The sequence below is a fragment of the Panicum hallii genome, chromosome 9, assembly GCF_002211085.1.
Source record: "Panicum hallii strain FIL2 chromosome 9, PHallii_v3.1, whole genome shotgun sequence".
Classification (NCBI taxonomy): Eukaryota; Viridiplantae; Streptophyta; class Magnoliopsida; order Poales; family Poaceae; genus Panicum; species Panicum hallii.
The window spans coordinates 10,269,148-10,288,771 of record NC_038050.1 but is presented as its reverse complement, the minus strand read 5'-3'; the positions used below and the strand labels follow the sequence as shown (position 1 = coordinate 10,288,771).

At 43.2% G+C, this 19,624-nt stretch overlaps 1 protein-coding gene and 1 pseudogene across 7 annotated transcripts; both read left to right on the top strand.

Annotated features, from left to right (window-relative positions):
* The first annotated feature begins 5,110 nt into the window (after positions 1 to 5,110).
* LOC112873894 (B3 domain-containing protein Os03g0619600-like) lies at positions 5,111 to 10,015 on the top strand. Of its 7 annotated transcripts, none has more exons than XM_025936990.1 (9): positions 5,111 to 5,192; positions 5,587 to 5,692; positions 5,988 to 6,031; positions 6,122 to 6,275; positions 7,055 to 7,502; positions 7,584 to 7,792; positions 8,011 to 8,371; positions 8,447 to 8,676; positions 9,482 to 10,015. In XM_025936990.1, the coding sequence occupies exons 4-9, from the start codon at positions 6,123 to 6,125 to the stop codon at positions 9,731 to 9,733; spliced, it is 1,653 nt and encodes a 550-aa protein (XP_025792775.1). In that variant the 5' UTR covers positions 5,111 to 5,192; positions 5,587 to 5,692; positions 5,988 to 6,031; position 6,122; the 3' UTR covers positions 9,734 to 10,015. The 7 variants fall into 7 exon arrangements, with proteins under 7 accessions (XP_025792775.1, XP_025792773.1, XP_025792777.1 ...); XM_025936988.1 differs by having other exon boundaries at positions 5,934 to 6,031; XM_025936987.1 differs by having other exon boundaries at positions 5,163 to 5,192; positions 5,478 to 5,692; positions 5,934 to 6,031.
* A 461-nt stretch (positions 10,016 to 10,476) lies between these two features.
* On the top strand, positions 10,477 to 12,974 carry LOC112872745 (annotated as a pseudogene).
* Positions 12,975 to 19,624: the final 6,650 nt, after the last annotated feature.

Sequence of the window (19,624 nt, the reverse complement as noted above, 5' to 3'; positions counted from 1 at the left end):
GAGCTTCCATTACTTGGCCCGCCATTGGAAGCTGTGCTGGAGGATGATCTTGTCAGATGGTCGGGGCCGATCAATGTGTATTTGTGCTTGTGCTTCTTGCTGTTCTGGGACACTGGCCGGGCCAAGGGTGGTATATATACGCGCGTCCATGCTGCTAGTGCTAGTGGCTGCGCGGACACGGACAGGGATTGAGGAAGACAGATGGGTACGGATGGCGACAGAAGGCTGACGGGTCCAGTACGTAGGGTGCAGCCGGTACAGTGGACGACTGAGGCTGGGGGCGCCACGCCGGACCGCCGAGCAGTAGCTTTCCTAGCATGCAGTCCCACCCAAGGAATGAAGGAATCCTAGCTTCCTATCTGCACTAGTCTCTGCAGATGGCCTGATCTGATGTGTCTCTGCACTCTTACGGTCTTATCCATCATCGATTGTGCGCCGTCCAATCAAACAAACAATAGGGACAGAGAGAGAGAGAGAGGCAAGCAAACTTGCATGTCTTATCGTCATGCACCAGTGACGTTATTTCTTGTTCTTGCAGCCTGCACTTATAGGAGCTAGGCACTCTTCGACTCGATCGCCCTAGGTTACGTTCAACGGAGTCTTTAATGATGTCAGTTGCCTGACTGAATACAATCCGATTCCGACTCTCGAGACTCGACAGACTCCATCGTAGATTGTACCTCGTCCTAATTTGGGGTTCATCACCCCCGGCATGCGCCTCCATGGCTCCTCCCTACGCTATAGAGGGGCGCGGCGGCGGCGGCGGCAAGATGGCAGTGGCGCCTCCTGCCGCTGGATCGATCGCAGGAGGTTTGGTCGTCCGTGGTGGGCGCAGTAGGAGCATAGCAACGGCGGAGGAGGCTGCCGTTGGCGGCGGCTCAGGTGGCGCCTTGTCCATCGGGATCGGAGAAGGAGGTAGCTAGCGGACGGTTCGGGAGGAGAGGGTGCTCTTTGAATGATCTACGCGTAAATTTTATATAAGTTGAAATATTTTTATTTTATAATTTAAAATGATAATTTAAACTAGGAAGTTTGAGAATCTGAATTTGTATTTTAAAAATTTAGAAATCACGATGATATCTTGAATTTGGTTCGAAACCTGCAGCGCATTTTACTCTATAATTTTTATTCTACTTTGTTATTCCTTTTTAGTTGAAGTGGACATTTTCTTCTCGTATGTTCTGCATGAGACGCTTCACAGGACATGCAACTCGCTGGGTGCATGTGAACCGCATGCACCTATCCTACTACCTGCAGCCACAGGGGACGATCGGAGACGGACGTCACCAGAAGAGACGAGCATGAAGGGTGCTGCAACCGAGGCGGCGGCCGGCAAGCAGACACCTATCTAGATACCGATCGATCCCTACTCTCTCTGGCCGGCCTGTGTGTCCAGCGTGTCCTTGACTGACCCCATGCATCGCAGGCGATCGAAGACCGCCGGCCCGCTCCGCCGATGCGGCGTTGTCGCCGCCATGCGCCCCGGACCAGCGACCACGACCGGGCATCGACCTGCCTGGCCTCTTCCTAGTTCCTCCGATCAGCCCCCGTGGCGGGACCCGCGCGCAGGAGGACCAGCATCGAAGAGGCCCGGCCGGGCGCAGACGACACGAACCGCAGCCTTTGACGCGCCCAGTCACATCTGGCGGCCTACGTAGCCTCGCCCCCGGCCCTCCTGTCCCGTGCCACGCCACGCCGTGACAAGGCCGGCGTACGCCGGCGGCCGGCCCGCCGGCGCCGACTCCGAGGCACGAGCAGCCTACTAGCGCGCTACTGTATGGCGCCAATTCCGTCGCCATCCATCTCGACCGAGCGATCGATCGATCACGCCTGAGATGAGCTGCGTGTTGGCTGCTGCTGCGTGACAAGGCGGCTAGCATTCCAACGCCATGCATGGCTGGCCCCCCTTTTGCATATGGCAACGCCGACCGGTCGGCACGTAGCTGCGGCTACGCTAGCTACGGGTGCTAGACGTCCTTGGCGCCTTGCGCTTGGCGCCGCCTGGGGTGATCCATATGCCTGCCCCCGCCGGCACGCCGGGCTTTCTCGCACGCCGACGGCCGGCCGGCCGGCCGGCGAGATGGGCAGGCTCTCCGCCGCTCGCATGAAGTGTACGCGAGCAATTTTCCCTTTTTTCCCGGAACCCTCTCATCTTCTTCCCGTTCCTGACCAATCCCTCTCCAGCTTGCATCCATTGTTAGGATTTGTTTCTTTTTTTGAAACCCATAGTAAAAGTTGAGCGAAAATAGCAGCTACTTATATTTGGATCCAATATTCGTATCAAAACAGGTGCTACTATGCTACACGTCAGTAGCAAACGAACGTTCATTCTCACTCATCCGTTATTCACGCACTGCAATCATTGTGTGGTCAAACATGGGACCGAACACGATAGCAGTTGAATTCGAATAGTTGTAGCCCGGCCCACGCAAATGCAACTTTGACCGCGTGCGTAAGCCTTACGTCGTCAGGACTCGGGAGTGACCCGCTTGGTTCAAATGGGCCGGGCCTAAACTAGCACGCAACAGGGCCCACACGACGAGCTCCTGCGTGTCCGCCCGCCCATCAGCGAGCCCACCAGGCGAGCGCGTGCCATGGTTTGCTTTTGCTTCCATGCATCTCTTTCGAGTTTAAGGCCCCCGTTTGGGTGGACTAAAAATAAGTTGATTAAAGTTTAGTCCGATGTTTGATAATAGAGTTTGATTGGTTGGATGCTAAATTTTGCCAAGCTAAAATTATGGCAAGCTAAATTGTGGGTATGCTAAATTGTAGGCATTGCCAAATTGTGGGTAAGAAATTTAGGCACACACTTGATTTAGTACCAACCAATACTTTCTTCCCTTAGTAACTTGCCATGATTTTGGTTAAAGTGATCAATTTTTATGCATGAACCAATTGATAGCCAAATTTTATTGGCATGCCTTAATTTTGGCATGGCAAAAAATTGGTAGCAAACTAAACAGGCCCATAGATTAAATATAAACTAATTCTAAACTAATCAAGGCAAATAGAGTCTAAATACCAATTAGCCATAATCAATATAATTAGATTAGCAATTAGTCTATATTTAATCCTAATTAGTCCATGCTAAATTTAAATCCTCATATCCCAACAGAGTCTAAATCTTATACTATGTTATCTCCTCATTAGAGCTGAATGTCTATTAAAAAAATACACTAAAAATATTTTCTATTAAAAAAAAGAAATTTCTCAATTTCAAAGTCAACGGGGAAAGCTTAATAGTCAAAAGCTCCCCTTTTGCTCAGGGCCTGTTCGGATCCAATGGGAAAAGAAAGAGAAAGTGCAAAACTTTTGCTTTTGCACTTTTAGATCCAAACACCCCAAAGTGCAAAAGGGCAAATGCTGCCGTAATTTTGCTAATTATGGATTAATTAGGCTTAATAGATTCGTCTCGTCATTTAGTCCTCATCTATGTAATTAGTTTTTTAATTAAACTATATTTAATACTTCTAATTAGCGTCCAAACATCTGATGTGACAGGAGCAAAAATTTTACCATTTGCACTTTTGCCATTTGCCCCTGGATCCAAACAGCACCTCATTTTAAGTATTTCTGTTCAATTCAATGGTTTTATGGATGCACTTGAAAGTTTTCCAATCGAATATTTCGGCGTCCGTTTGAATTGCAAAATAATTTCTCCAAACCGGAGGAAGTGTTCCGATCCAAATACCGAGGAGTGCTATCATGGCAAAATCAGTCAAACACCCCACAAAATTAGCCGTTTGCCCCAAATCCGGCGCTGGCTTCCCCTGCCCTCGCCGCCCCCGCCTCGGCGGTTTGCTCGTCGGGGATGCCGCGGAGAGAGACAGCGCGGACGCGGAGGAGATGGTAGCAGGAGAAAGCGGCATCGTGGTGGGGAGAAGCCAGGCCCGCTCGGCGTTGCTCAGGTCCTGGAGAGTGCAGGGCAGAGGGCACCAGCTCTCCTGGAACGCAAGCCGTTCGTGCCACCGGACGGCTCACTGCCGACGAAATCCAGGTCCGAGCCTGCCCCGTCCGTGCTTGATTCGACCCCCTTCGCTTCACGGCGACGGTGATACTTGTAACTTGTGGGTAGAGCGGAAATGGGCAGTATCGTTCATGGTAGATGGGGCTCTGCTGAAAGCATTGTTGTGCCAGCATTCAGGGCTTCAGGCACACGTTCAATTGCCAGAAGTTTCAGTAGCTTTCTGGCTGTTTGTCTACGAATGCATACAAGATCTAATATTTGTTCGAATCGCCTTGGGGAAAACAAGAAAAGTGGGCCTGAGGTGCCAATGGTGATAAAACCACCTTAGCTCGATCTCAACAATGCAATGGAGAAGGAAATTAATTCACTAAGCTTCGCGGTTCGTTTATGTTTACGGATACTTCAACAAACACATTTTCCATCATGTCGCACAAACAAATTTGTACATAAGTTCACATTTTCTATAGAACTGTAATACATTTCATCATGTCCCAAGGAGAAGGCACTGGCTGTGAGTCATATCTGACACACCTGCATAATTTCAGCCGCGCAGGGAATCTCCCAAAAGAACCTGAAGCGTCAGTGTCGCTCGGGACTGGTGGCTGAGTTCGCATCAGCATTATGCACCTCGTGGAAGTTGATAAGCTTTCACCCCACTAAAACCCGAAACATTTAAACTTTAGACATTTGGCACCGAACAGCTCTCTAATCCAGACTCTAATAAGGGCCTGTTCGTTTCCCATCCTCTAAACTTTAGACCCATCACATCAAAGAGAATCTTGCTATTTAGAAGTATTAAATAAAATCTGTTTATAAAATTTTTTGCACAGCTGTGTGCTAATTCGCGAGACAAATTTAATGAGCCTAATTAATCCATAATTTGCCACAGTGATGTTACAGTAATTATTCGCTAATCATGGACTAATATACCTCATTAGATTCGTCTCGCGAATTAGCACTAGGGTTCTGCAATTAGTTTTGTAATTAGACTTTATTTAATACTTCTAAATGATAAGATTCTCTTTGATATGACCCCTCTAAGCTTTAGGTAACCGGAAACGAACACACCCTAAGACTGCGATTATTTAGAGGGACCGAGCCCTCTAAAATTTTTAGAGGCCTGTAATGGGAAACGAACACACCCTTAGACACCTTTATTTTCTTCTCTCCACATCATGTTTGCAAGAGTTTCACACCTCAACTCTGAAGAAGCGATCTGATGGAGGTACGTTTCACCGTTTAACCTTGGTGCCTTAATTCCTTTGCAAGATCATCATTTCTGCTCTCCAACTTTCTTCATCTTCTTCGCCACAGTAAATATAATCCATTTGTATACTGAAGTGCTGGGGAATCTCGTCTGTAATAAATTATAAATTTTGCTGCACTTGATTTTCTAGTCATGACAGCTTCTGCAGATTCCCTGTCATTTTTCGGTGAATAAATAGACTTCTTATAAAGTGCCAAGACTTATATTCTACTGAACTGTCATTCCATGATGTTCCTTTCAAAGGAGATATGATTGCCTTTGCCTCTGCATTTGGTGGATGCCTTGATTGGAAAAGATGCTTCATCATGCACTGGGTGCATTCATCCATCACTTCTGTTTACTGTTCATGCAGTGATGAATGCTTGCTGGTCACTGATGTCTCTATATGTACCGATAGCTTTGAGGTTTCTTCTCCAGTCTCCAACATCACCGTTTTCTGGTTGAGCTTCTTCACTAAGGTATGCCCATCTCTCCTTTCTTTTGAGTAGCAAGAAAGTATTAAAGCCAAGATCTGCTCTTCGGCTGTTTGCACGGTAGTCTTGGTCGGCTATACTATAGATTCATAGCGGCATAGTGTACCATTTCTTTTTAGTTTGTACTGCCTCAAAAATTATAGTTTACTTAGGATGCTATGTTGCAGCATCCACACATTTCGTTTTATTTTTGAATGAAACATAAGCAAGCATGATATTTCTGTAGGTTCAATAATAGGAAGTAGTACACCGTCACTCTAGTCTGTGCTCATGATTTCAGGGGGAGAAAAGGACTGAGCTAACAAGAAACTAATCTTTAGCGAGGTGAAATACCTATTTTGTTTTGCTTCTGTACATCACAACATTATCTCCTTTTTGATTGAAAAACGAAGATGTATCTGTGTTCTTATGTAAAATGCAAATTTCAGTTGTCATGGCTAGAAATGGTGGTTCCCGAATGAAGAAACCTTGTGATTGTTGCAAAAGATACTTGGACCATTTAGATGGAAAGAATCAAAGTATGAGCTGCTTCCTTAGGCATATGACTGCCAATTTTAAGCATAGCATGGTAAGAGAGTTTGATATCTTGCTCGTGTTCCTACGTACATTGCTTCCTCCATTTTGTTTGACATAATTCTGTTGTTGGAATTAGTAAGGGGATATAATGGCTTTAGACCTTTAGTACTTTGGTATAATTGATTCGAGTTAGCCAGAACTGCTATCTGAACACAATGCAAATTTTCAAAATTCGTCAAGTAGTTCAGTGTTTCTGTGATATGTACAAGCTTAAAACAGTAGCAAAGTAGGCTTTTGTGTCGCCTACATTAGGATCAGCTTCCAATTGCCCGAGATTTAGTATGTTTCATGTATCTGAGTATTCTTGCATGTACCATTGATCAGTGCTCAATAAAGCAAATACCATCTGCATCAATCCCAGGCACATGATTTCTCATCAAAATTTGTTTAGCCTTACAAAACTCCCGTGATTGGCAAATCCTGTCAGTCAGAATACTATGTAAATATTATTATTGATTGTTGTGTCAAAATGGTTTTAGACCTTCGACAAGTCAGTGTGGCCACACCCCAGCTTATTTTCGACAAAAAGGATTTATCCATATTAGCTTCTGACATCGCTCTGTTTCACAATCAATCTTTACTATTGTCAATTTTGTGCAAGACATGAGTATATGATTTTTGGTGTTGTGCCCTCTAGTTTAAAGCGAAGCAATCTGCATTCACTAATGCATTTCCTCACCATATAAAAAGGCATCTTATTTCACTTCGTTACTCTGGCAGTTCCAGGAATTTCTCTGTTTACATCAATACTTCTTGCAACTGTTACTATAGGTCATGCCGAACAGATTTCTGAAGAACTTCGCTGGAAAGTTGTCAGGAACCATCAAGTTAGTCTCCCCTAACGGTAGTCTATATGATGTTGAAGTTACAAAGCGCTTTAATAAGGTAATGCTCCGACATGGATGGGGGGATTTTGTTGATGCCCATCACATAGAAGAGAACAACTTCTTGCTGTTCAGACACATTGAGAACTCACTTTTTGAGGTTCTAATCCTCGATGCTGATGGCTGTGAGAAAGTGTTTTCTTGTGCTGGCATAAAAAACACCCAAAGTGTTCAAGATAAAATAGTAGATTCTGTTTATATTTCAAGCAGCTCTTTTCATGACCCCACGGAATCATCAGCAAGTGAAAGACTAGTTAGATGCGAGAAGGGTGGCTCCAGTCATCGTGAAAAAACTGCAAAGATGGTTGCAACATCCTCATCGTCTGAGAGCTCAGGTATACTGTTAATTCAATTGCATAACTGTCTCGGATTTTACGTCCACTTATTCTTGCAGCTTGTTGTGCAATTTTCTACAGGGGAAGACAATTTATCGGAAAATGAATCTTTTCAGTTGGATGATCTCCAGACCAACCCAGGGCCTAATTATGTTTTATCCCGTGGAAGTTATCTTTCTAAAGCACAAGAGGAGAGAGTAATGGCGCTTATACAGGAAATTCAACCTGAAAGTACTGTTTACGTAGCAGTCATGAGGAAATGCCATATTTTGAAACCAGGTCCTTATCTGGTAATATAACCACTCTTTCCTGTTAAAAAGGCAACTGACTTCTATCAGTATGAACTTTCTTTGATAAATAATGCTGTACATTTATGCTTCAAATTCTCACAACCCTTCCAACACTTGTTGATAAATAACTCCTGTTTCCTTTGCTTGAGGACTGAAATGCCTTCTTTATTGTTCTTGGTTCTGTTAAGAGCCTCACAGTATGTTCCATTTGCAATCAGGCAATTCCTAAGGGATATGCATTTGGACATTTCCTGCATGAAAGAACAAATGTTACACTTCAGAGGCCAGGCAAGAGCAAGAAGTGGCACCCCAGATTCTACCAAAGGAAAGATAAACGTATGTACATGCTCAGAGGACAGTGGTTAGACTTTGTCCGTGACAATCATGTGCAGGTGGAAGATATCTGCATACTTGTACCAGCGAAGGGTGGGAGAAGATTCACATTTACAGTCTATCTACTTCACGCAACAGCAACTCATTCCAGGGGTGGAACTGCTTTTCAAAGGGTTGGGTCGTTCCATGGTAGATCAAGCACAAAGATGGCTTCAGCTGTTCATATTAAGGAGGCATCAAGCGATGGTATCATAGAAAAACATAAGAATCTGTATCACTATACATCATTCCTTTCTTATGGCCTACAATTTTCTGCTGCAGACCATGTTTCCTCGGACAGTGACAAGGATGAAGCTTCTCACAAATCTCTCAAGAGCAACTCTGGTGGTCCTTCGGAGGCTCCCTACATTGTATCATCCAAGAGCTGTCTATCTCAATCCCAAAAGAAGATTGTTGAAGAGAAAGTGCGAGCCATTCAATCTGAAGTCCCCGTTTTTGTGGCAATCATGAAGAAGATGAATGCTGATGTCACTTACCGTTACTGCATTATGGTAAGTTATCTTTCTTATTTTGATCTTATACTATTCTATAATTCTTATTGAAAAAAGTGTATTTTTCATCCCTCAAGTATTGCAAAAGTGTGACATTCATCCATCATATTTCATTTGGTGCAAATCAACCCCTTAACTAATTAAATTGGTGCATTTATCATCCCACCTTAGCTTAACAATAGTTTAGTGTCATATAATATTGGTTTAGGTCATGTCATAATGGTCATGTCATAATCTAACTAATCATTGCTTAGCCACGTCTAATTTTGATTCAATCACTATAATCGTTCGTGTGGATCGGTTATGTTAATAATGTTTTGGATAAAATTTTATGGGTACCTAATTTAGAGAATTTACTGAATTTTTTATGGGCTTTATATCTTCAACTTAGCACATTACATTGCCAAGCAGGGATTAGTCATTAGTCAGATGATTTGTGTGGCATAAATCGCCATTAGATAGCACTATACCATTGTTAAACTAAGGTGAGGATGATAAATGCACCAATTTAGTTAGTTAACGGGTTAATTTGCACCAAATGAAACATGAGGGATGATTGTCACACTTTTGTAATACTTGAGGGATGAAAAATACACTTTTTCCTTTCTTATTTATATTATGTTTGTTGTCATCTTAAACCTTTAGCTTATTGAAGTAGAAAGACTTCTGTCATATCAAATATGAATGCTACAACCTACTCACCCACTTCCATATCAGCAAACTATCTGCTACTATATCAATTGCTAAGCTACTAAATCTTTTAACTGTAATGTGTCTCTAACGTTCTGCCAGTAAAATTTATCAGGAATTAGGAAAACGATTCGCGGCCCCACATCTTCCACATAGAGGGCAAACTGTGCTGCTCCAGTGCATGAAGAAGGTATGGAAGACCAAAATGGTGATCCATAGTGGAAGTAGAAGGTGGTTCCTAGTAGGAGGCTGGACCACTTTTGTTCGTGACAATGGTCTGCGAGTAGGAGATATCTGTTTGTTTGAACTCAAGAAGAAAGGGGAGCTTACCATGAGGGTCCATATCATCTCCAGGGAGCAGTTTTAGTTTAAGTACAAAGTGTTGCACCTCCTGTTGTTTCTGTCGGTACTTTGCGGTGGCTTATTTTGCTTGTTTTGTAGTCTGGAATTCATCCATGGTTGTGGCTGAACTGAACTTCGAAAGGAGTTAGGGACCGATATGTATGATCAACTCTCTGATGGCGATGCACTACCCATCCTAATTCCTAAGACGCTTTAGTGATTTCGGTGTTAGCTTTCTTTGGTGATTGCTTTGTGTACGTGATGAACAGTTTGTCAGGCTGACAAATGCAACGCCTTTTGCTCGCTAGTTTTACATCAGCACGTGCTATTTATGACTTGTATGCTTACTTACATTTAGCAGAATGATATGTATTATTACCTTATGACCAGTGTGCATACTTAAATCTATAAGCAGAAACCGGTAAATAAAGGTACAAAAGTTGCAGCAGAAACTGTCAATGCTAATGATGATAGAATCACCTCCAGCTCAAGCCCACTAACGCATTGCAGAAGGAAATCGATAACCTTTTACGAAACTCGAGTGTTGAAATAACATGCCGTCATGTCACAGAAACAAAGGGAGTATAGGAATACTAGTACTTTGTTAGTGGGGAATTCCCATGGAAAATGGCACTCTAACACTGACCTGTGTTCTGTGCTCACGGCACTTGAAACGCTCGACGAGGAAGTTTTACCCTGATCTAGGCACTCTGCTCCTAAATCAACAATACAGCCGAGTCTTCAAAAAATAGAGAGAAGGCACTGGCAATGTCAGTCCTGATGGTCCTTACTTCAACCCAGTAGGATCCTGCAGCGTCAGTGCTCTCTCTGCATTGTGGGCCCAGGGACCGAGTTCACACGAGGATGCTTCTCTTTTTTTTTTAATTTAGGGCATGTTTAGTTGGTTGCGTGTAAACGAAAAAAATCTTTTGCAAAAGAATCTTGCCAATTTGAAGTACTAAATGAAGTCTATTTATAAAACTTTTTGCATAGATGAGTTGTAAATCGCGAGACGAATTTAATGATGCTAATTAATCCATGATTAAGCAATAATTAGCGGATGGTTACTGTAGCATCACTGTTGCAAATATATGGATTAAGTAGGTTCATTAGATTCGTCTCGCGATTTACAGCCCATCCATGCAAAAAATTTTGTAAATAGACTTCATTTAGTACTTCAAATTAGTAAGATTCCTTCGAAAATTTTGCGTTTACAGTTTTTTTGCGTTTAAGTCTGGGAACTAAACTGTGCCTTAATCTCCATCCATCCCTCCAACGTCAATCCATTTGTAGATTGTTCGGTGGATATAACTCCCACATTGAATACACGCTCTTGAAGTGCGTGCTTCCGACTGCTTCAGTTTCAGTGTAAACTTTCATTTCTTGACGTTTCCTCGTCTGCTGCACTACTCCAGTGGGCAGTGGCTTTTGAGGTTCTTCTCTCCTCCTCTGCATCCTCACTACCTGGTGGTGCTCCTCAGCGAAGGTGAGGGCGTCTCCCCTTTCTTTTGAGCAGTCAAAAAATTTGAGAGCCAAGAGCAGCTCTGTTTACATGGTACTATTTTGCGCGAGTCTAAAGGAAGTAAGGATACCGTATATTTTTATACTGTTTCTTGTGAAATTTTGTGCAGGAGAAGACGCTTCTTCTGAAAATACATCTTTTGAGTCTGATAGTCTTGAGATTGCCCCAAAGGCTGATTATGTTTTATCAAGTAGAAGGTATCTATCTGAAGCACAAAAGAAGAAAGTAATTGCGCTTATCCAAGAAATCAAACCTGAAATCGCTGTTTTTGTATCAATCATGCGGAAGTGCAATGTTCAAATCACAGGTCCATACTTGGTAAGTTCACCTGCTGGGCAACGCACTTCTCTCAACATTAATTTTTCAACTGTTGACAGTTGATGATGTACATCTTGCAAATATTATAAGGATAATCCAACTATTTTGCAGTTATCAAGCATCTTCTGAATATTTGTGGACAAATGACCCCTTTTTGCTATGCAGATGATAGAAATGATTTTGTTTAGTATTTTTGATGGTTTGGTGACAGCATCTCCGGAGTGGGTTGCGTTCATTCAGCAGGAGCTGAATCACAACACCCAATCATGTTTCATTTGTAATCAGGTTATATCCAAGGAATATGCATTGGCACATTTTCCACATGAAACCACATATCTCACACTTCAGAGGCCAGGCAAAAGCAAGAAAGTGGCATCCCAGATTCTACATAAGAAATGATAGAAGAGTGTACATGCTTAGAGGGCAGTGGTTAGACTTTGTGCGTGACAATCATGTGCAGGAAGGGGATGTATGCCTCCTCCTACCAGCAAAGACAGGGAGAGAATTCACGTTGACGGTCTATCTACTTCGTGCAACAGAAACTCATTCCAGTGGTGGAAGTGGAGCTGGTTTCCAAAGGCTTGGCCCATTCCATGGTAAATCAAGTACGGAGATGGCTTCCCCAGTCCATATTAAGGAGGAGCCGACAGATGGTATCACGGATGAACACAACAACAATCCGTAGCTTTTTAGATCATCCCTTTCTTATGGTTGAAAAACTATTTGCAGGACAACATGTTTCCTCGGAGAGTAGCATGAAAGAAATTTCTGACGGATCCCTGAACAACAATGACTCTGGAGGTCCTTCTGACCCACCCTACATTGTACCATCCAGGAGCTGTCTATCTCGATCTCAAAAGAAGATCGTTGAAGCGAAAGTGCGAGCCATCCAATCTGAAGCTCCCATTTACATAGTAATCATGAAGAGCTCCAGCATTGTTGTCTCTAAGCAGATGCTAGTAAGTTCCATACTTTTGTGTTTACTGGCCTGAATGTCAAACTGTTACCAACATTCATTCATATTTTTGAAAACTATTTGCCACTATGCCACAAATGACATATGCACCCTGAAAAAAGGTACACAAACTCACTCTAGAAATCGGTTTGCTTTGACAATGTCAGACTGTCACTGTGATATGTCTCCAATAACCTAAAATATTTAACATGTCATCAGGAATTTGGTGCACACTATGCTGCCGCATATCTTCCGGCTAGAGAGCAAACCATGGTGCTCCAGTGCAAAGGGAAGATATGGAATACCGATATGGTGATTCGTAATGGCCACAGGTTGTTTCTGCGCGGAGGTTGGCCCAAATTTGTTTGTGACAACGGCCTGCGACTTGGTGACATCTGTCTGTTCCAACTGAAGAAGAACGAGAGCAAGCTTACCATGGAGGTCCATGTTATCTCCAGGGAGGAGTTTTAGTTTGAATTGAAGCAGAAGGAATTGGGGACCCTGTTCGTTCTATCGGTTATTTTTCTTTCTTTTTTGAAAGGAAAAGAGCTTTCCATTAACTTATAGCCTCAGCGACATCGCTGGCCACCAAAGCCTCCATCCACACCATGGGGCGTTACATCCCATTCTTGAATGGAATTGTGAGGACTATTACAACCAATTGCCGCTAAGGCATGAGCGTGGTAGGGGTTAGAATAAGTCCGTTTCTCTGGCCAATCTGGCCGTCCTGAGACAGAGGAAACCTGTGTGTTTGCTTGTTTTGGATTAGTTCTACCAAAAACCAACCCTGTGTTTTTCTGTACCATGTGACTTATTGATTAGTTCCATATTATTAAGCTAACAAGACTATATTAATATCCAAATCAACTTAAATTTTTGTTGCTTTAACTTTATCAGTGAAAGAAATCAACTTATATTTATGCGTTGGAAGGAGGACACCTGTATCGATGAATGCAAGCGCATTCACGTAGGTTCTGCAATATGAATTTTATAATCTATACTATAAAGATTGAAAACTTTTGATAACACATTTTACCACTGAAAATTAACGATACATAAACATATATAACTGTACAAGCTGCATTATTATTATTATTATTATTATTATTATTTTTGCGATGAAAGCTGCAGTTAACCACCACTGCTTTTTTACTAGTATATACAATACAAAGGCCAGCTAAAAAAAATAAAACAACAATAGCAGTACGTCACGCGTGCAGACTTTGATGGTATCATACATGTATCTATCTGATAAGCTTGATCATGGAAATTCCAAATAAAAAAAGTAAAAGAACAGACTATATCTATTTACACAGTACGTAAAGCATTGTACTGCAGCTTAATATTGCACCATGAATTCAACTACTCCAGCTTGCTTGTATTATAATGGCTTATAAGTGACAAAAAACCAGAAGGCTTAAAAAGTAATTTGACATCGAGGTAATAAGCATCCAAGCAGTGACATTAATTTATTTATATATGAAGCTAAGCTCCTAAGCCTCCAATGTTAGGAAAACATTTAGTGAACGAACATGTCATCGTATAAATAAAAATACGTAAATTAGAGACATTGAACAATAATTCAACATGTATGATTTACAATCTAACCTCAATGCTTTTGACAATTAGATAGGAAGGTGCCAGATGCTTACGCAAAATCATGCATGACTCGGATGAGGACAGCTCGCTCCAGATCAAGGTTTAATTGCGTTGATTGTCGTGTTAGTATCAGCTCTTCCAGTTCAATTCCTAATTGCGTTGGGTTGGCGACACTTTTGCAGGTGTCATGGTGAAACGTGAAGATCTCCCACTGACAGCGCCACAGCGGTGGTGTATGTAAAACGAGGCAGCAGGGGCGGATCCAGGACCCGGGCTAGGGGGGCTGCAGCCCGGGTCCAGCTCTCATATGCTCCCCGTAGTATATGTATGCTTTATTAGCTGGTTAGCTATAGAAAAGCAAGACTTAGGAAGCCAGTTTTAGCTCAAGATAGGTGTTCACTTCTTCGGCCCGGGCCGTGCACCAATTCTGGCTCCGCCCCTGCGAGGCAGCACATTTTGAAAAGAAACGTTCGTTATCGCATCCATGCCATGTGCGCGTTGGGTTTGCGCGCGTTTTAATAACTAAAAATAAGCATGATATATAGCGCAACAACACAAACTCATGCAAAAGCATAAGGCTGATAATAACTACTAGTTTTAACATACCATCTGTTAAGACTTCAAAAAATCAACAATTCCTTTTTCGTCTATTCCAACTCTTCCTCCTCTATTTATATGTTCCACGGGAGCAACTAACCAATTCCGTGTCTTTTTTCAGCCTTTACAATAATATATATTCACCACCCTAGCAAGTTGGTTGTGGGAGCCACTTCCATTGCTTCAAGAACAAGATTGAACCAAAATGGGAAGACCCTATCTGTGCCAACGGTGGCAAATGGACCATCAGCTGAATATATATTTTTTTTTGGCGGTGGCGTATTTTCCCTTATTAGAGCCTCCAGGTATGAGTTCTGTAGTGAAATGCCATCTAATTAAATTGCTCATACAACAACTCGTTGCTTTCCTTGCATATATACATCATGCTTTTCTTATAATTTTTACCATGTCATGATGATTAGAAATGAATGTCTGAATATTGCACATTGAAGCATGAATCTTATTGCTGCATATCTTGCACTGTGGTACACTGGTACTGTGGAGCCCCTTGCAACATTTGCTGGTCCTAATTGTAATTACCTACTAGGGGAAGGAAGGTTCTCAGTTCTATATACGATATCCTGAACTCCTGAAGGGCATGACATATGTCTAGAAACTTAACAGCTCAAGTGTCATGTCCTTGCCAGAGAGAACGGAGAGGGTAACTGCTGGACCTCACTGGCCTATCTATCCCTGGCCACCTTACTTCCACATGACTTTGGAACCGTGGTTTTAGCAGGAGATAACAGAGTAGATAATATGGATGCAATTGATTGTTCTTTGATAGATAGTTGCTAATAGGAATCAAGCTAGCTAGGGTTGGCACATACATAGCTGGTCAAGTTCAATATCAAAACTAACTCAGTCTGATCCTGAAGGAATCTTATCTAACCAAACCCACCCAACTATGTATGTGCCAAGCATAGGAGACGGGGGTTCACTCTTCCCACATGTTGACTTCGATCCTGTCAATTTATCATGCTCAGCTTCCTTTTACCTTCTTTTTACCATGACATTGGATTCCCAAATCCCATTCTGAAACAAATATGCAAGCAAATATGAGAAAAATGAACAGCAGGAGTCCTGCTCTATCACCTGTTTCACCGTCGCCGTGAGCTTTGATGTATTATCCACGATCTCTTGTACCACCCGTAATGACAAGGGCAATTAAGCAAGAAGCTAAGCAAGATATGATCATCAGGTTATCGACTACATCTTGAAAATAAGCATAATATATATTGTTCATTCGCATTGCGTGGTTATACAAATACAATAGACCTAGCTAGCTTTGCGATGAGAAATGCTTGTACAGTTGTTATCATAGCAAGTTAGCAACTAACAAGAACTTAACGCGATCAGATCATTACTATTACTGAACGATCCGTAGTTTGCACAGTCAACATTCAGCAATATTTGGTGCACGTCCCGGCGTTCTCAGGACACCTGAGTGGAGTATACACGTCTTGTGTTGATGTCTAATTGTTGTAAAAATATTTTTAATCCCGGCCTTATTATGAATATCGAGGGACTAGAGGTAACTTAATATCAGTATCAGCCGCTTACTTGGTTTCTAGATTGGCCCTTCAACCCCTTGCTTTTGATGATAATTGAGATGATACTTACTGCCTCAGAAAACTGTGACGACTTGATGCAAATATTACCCCTACTGCGCATTCTGTTGTAAATGGTTTCTGGGTAGAGTGCACAGTGCAGCACTAACATATTGTTTGGCAGTACTTTGAAGTCTACAAAACGTTAGCAGTTGACAAGGAGGTAAAGCAGCCGTATTCTACTAGTACTTCTTGACAAAAGATCATCTGTGTTTAAGAACTCTAACTAATTTCTATTTGCTGGTGTCTTTGTGGCTTTTTTTTTTTGAACGAACGTGCCTTTGTGGCTATGTATTGCAGTTGCAGCCAGACAAGGTCAAGAGGGAGATGACTCTATCAGGCATCTCTAAATGACTACATTACTGTGCCAAGGCTAAAAGACTGAAGTCCTCTGATTTGTGAATTCAGGCACTTTGCAGCAGTAGAGGCCCGGTTTCTGCGAGCATCATTCAGCGGTCATCGCTTTTGTTGATCTCATGCAGTGGTGGAACTGGAGAGAAAATCCAAGAAGGGCGGGACAAACATACGGAATAGTCAATTTTATCCCAAATTTTCAGCCGAAGCTTAACTTTGTCCCTAAACTTTCAAAATGATAATTTTAGTCCTTAAACTTTTCCATCTGGCTCAATTTAATCCTTCATTCTACGTTTGTCACATCTAGTCAGGTGGGGTTCATAAAAATTACATTTCTATAAATTTAATTATTATAAAAATTTCATCTTGATGAAACTAAAATAATGTACAGTTTTAAAGGAAGGGAGTTGATCCTATTATATTTATTATACACAAGTTCTGTAGATCCAAGTTAAAGTTTTATTGTGTTATCTTAAGTATGTGTGAAACCAATATATATTGTTGCTAAAAAGTAGGAACAATTGGATGTTGAGATGGCATACTAACGTGGCAAGACACGTAGAATGAAGGACTAAATTGAGCTGCATGAAAAATGTTGAGAATTGAAACAGTCATTTTAAAAGTTTATGGATGAAGTTGACCCTCGACTTAAAATTTGAGGACGAAATAGGCTATTCTGCCAAAGAAAAACTAGTCTTTCTTTTAGTTTTGCATTGAATTTTATAGAAATTTAATCTAATTTTATCAATAAATTATATACTATTTATTAATTTTCTTTTTATTGAGGGGCATGGCCCCTGCCAGCCCCCCTCAGTTCCATCTCATGGACTTGTGAGGAAGCTCGTCGAAGAATATGGTGTTGCCAAGGATGGACATTCTTGACGAACAATCTCATACACGGCACTAAGGAATTCATTTATAGTCCCGCTTGTGCGTACTTTGGACAGTCTATATCAGTGGAAATGCTTTTGGTTTGTCAGGCTAATATATGAGTGTATTTGGTTTTGATTGGTTCAACCCTATTAGAACAGTGATTTTGTCTTCATATTCATGTGAATTCAACTTTCCTGCAACATTAATGCAAAATGAACAGATAAGAGCAGATTGTACTCTGCTGTGAATATGCGTGCGCACACTTTTGTGGTTACAGATGATTCAAAAGGGTTCTCTTTTCGCCTGTTGAAGCAACTGAAATGTAAGGGTGTCAGTGAAAGCACTTTTTTATTTATTCACTCATGAGCAAATATGGAATAGAATTTCTATTTTCTAGGCAGAAGCAATCAAAAGGATCATAGTCCTTGGCAGCGTACGCCCGTCCAGATACTGCAGCCAATGCTTGAGGCAGCGTACGCCCGGCTACTGCAATTAATTGCTGAGGCAGATATCCAGGCATTGGTTGGTCGAATGAAAGTCCACTGTATGCCTTGACCTAACTTGGCCTCAGGCAATTTCATCCCCGTGAATGAAACGACGGAATCCGTCCGTGCTTTTGTTTCCCGTGCACACAAGTGCTTTCTGACGGGGACAGTCGTTTGAATAGTCCCGCAGCCTCCAGCTGCTGAGTGATCGGGGCTTGAATCCCGGCAAGCAGCTGCACATCAGAGTTTTGCTTGCATCGCAGCATCCGTAGGCGCCACAGCAGGCGTAAACATCGCAGGGGTCAGATGGGTAATAAGAGAAAAATATCCATTTTTTGCCTATCCAGATTAGCATTTGGATCTGCCCTAAGGAGCTGTCCAACACTAAGCGGGATAGAAGTGAAGGGATTCAAACAGAGTAACTGAAGTAGCTAGGTTCGGAGCCAGAGACAATGGTGAAATCAAATTCTGTTGACATAAAGAACAGGCCACCAGTTGCATAAATCCTGCTTGTGTCCTTGATTAGCTCGAACTGGATGAGGCCGCTGCCTTGGATAAGTTGGAGCTTCAGATTACCCGGCGATGGATCAGTCGCACTTGTCCAGGTGGTGAGGCTTGTGCTGACGCCGGACCGAAGATCCAGTCCCAGCAGCTGCATCACGGGGAGCAGGGCGTCGGTCGATCGGGTGATCAAAGCTATGCCTGGATATGCTTCCATCATCGTCGGAGCTTGTGTTCTTCATTGCCGGTGTCTAGTAGCCGTGCGCCGCCGCTGCCGGTCACATTGCCCGCCGAAGATGACCACAGCACCGTACGTGTTGCCGTCCACGACCTGGAGCTGCCCGCCGGCTGAGAGCCGTAGCTCTCCGGGGGAACTGACCACTGGGTTGTGCCGGTTGGCGACCCAAACAATGGTCGGCCCCGGGATTCCACGGTACCAGATGCCGAGATACGTGCCGCTGCCCCCCTCCCCTCCAGCGCGCGTGAAGAAGCCGAGCTCGAACACGCTGCCATTGGATGAGCCAAAAGACAGGCTGTCTGCGGCGTTGGTGGACGCGGAGGGGGAGGCGAGGAGAGTGGCGACGAGGGTGAGGGCGACGGCGACGGCAAGGAGGCGGCGAGGCTGACATGCCATGGTGGGCCTGGTGGCTGCATGTCAAGTGTCCGGACGGAGTAGTGTGAGCAGAGAGCGTGCCCAGATGCAAGGCAAACCGGCACGAGTGGGGGGCTACTGGTTGGTTGATTCGAAAGCCAATAGTTAGTAGTATGTACGTACGTACTTGCATTGGGTGCATGGACCTTTGGTTTCATGTGGGCATGTTGCCGGCGTATGTTGGGTTGCTTCGTGTCCGTGTGGAAAACGAAATGGAAATATTCTACCTAGTGCCGGCCTGTTTGTGCATGAATTAAGAGTGCGCAACACGTTGATGGCGCATCGCGAGTCAGCCGAGCCACCCCACTCAAAAGCAAGGAGTGCAACCAGGTATCTGCATGCGACAGAAACAGAAAGGGTAGGCCGTAGGCAGCAGCATGTGGCGTGGTCAGAGCGAGCGGTTGCAGCATTCGTTACGTTCTCGGCATATTGTCTCGGTTCTTGGCATTC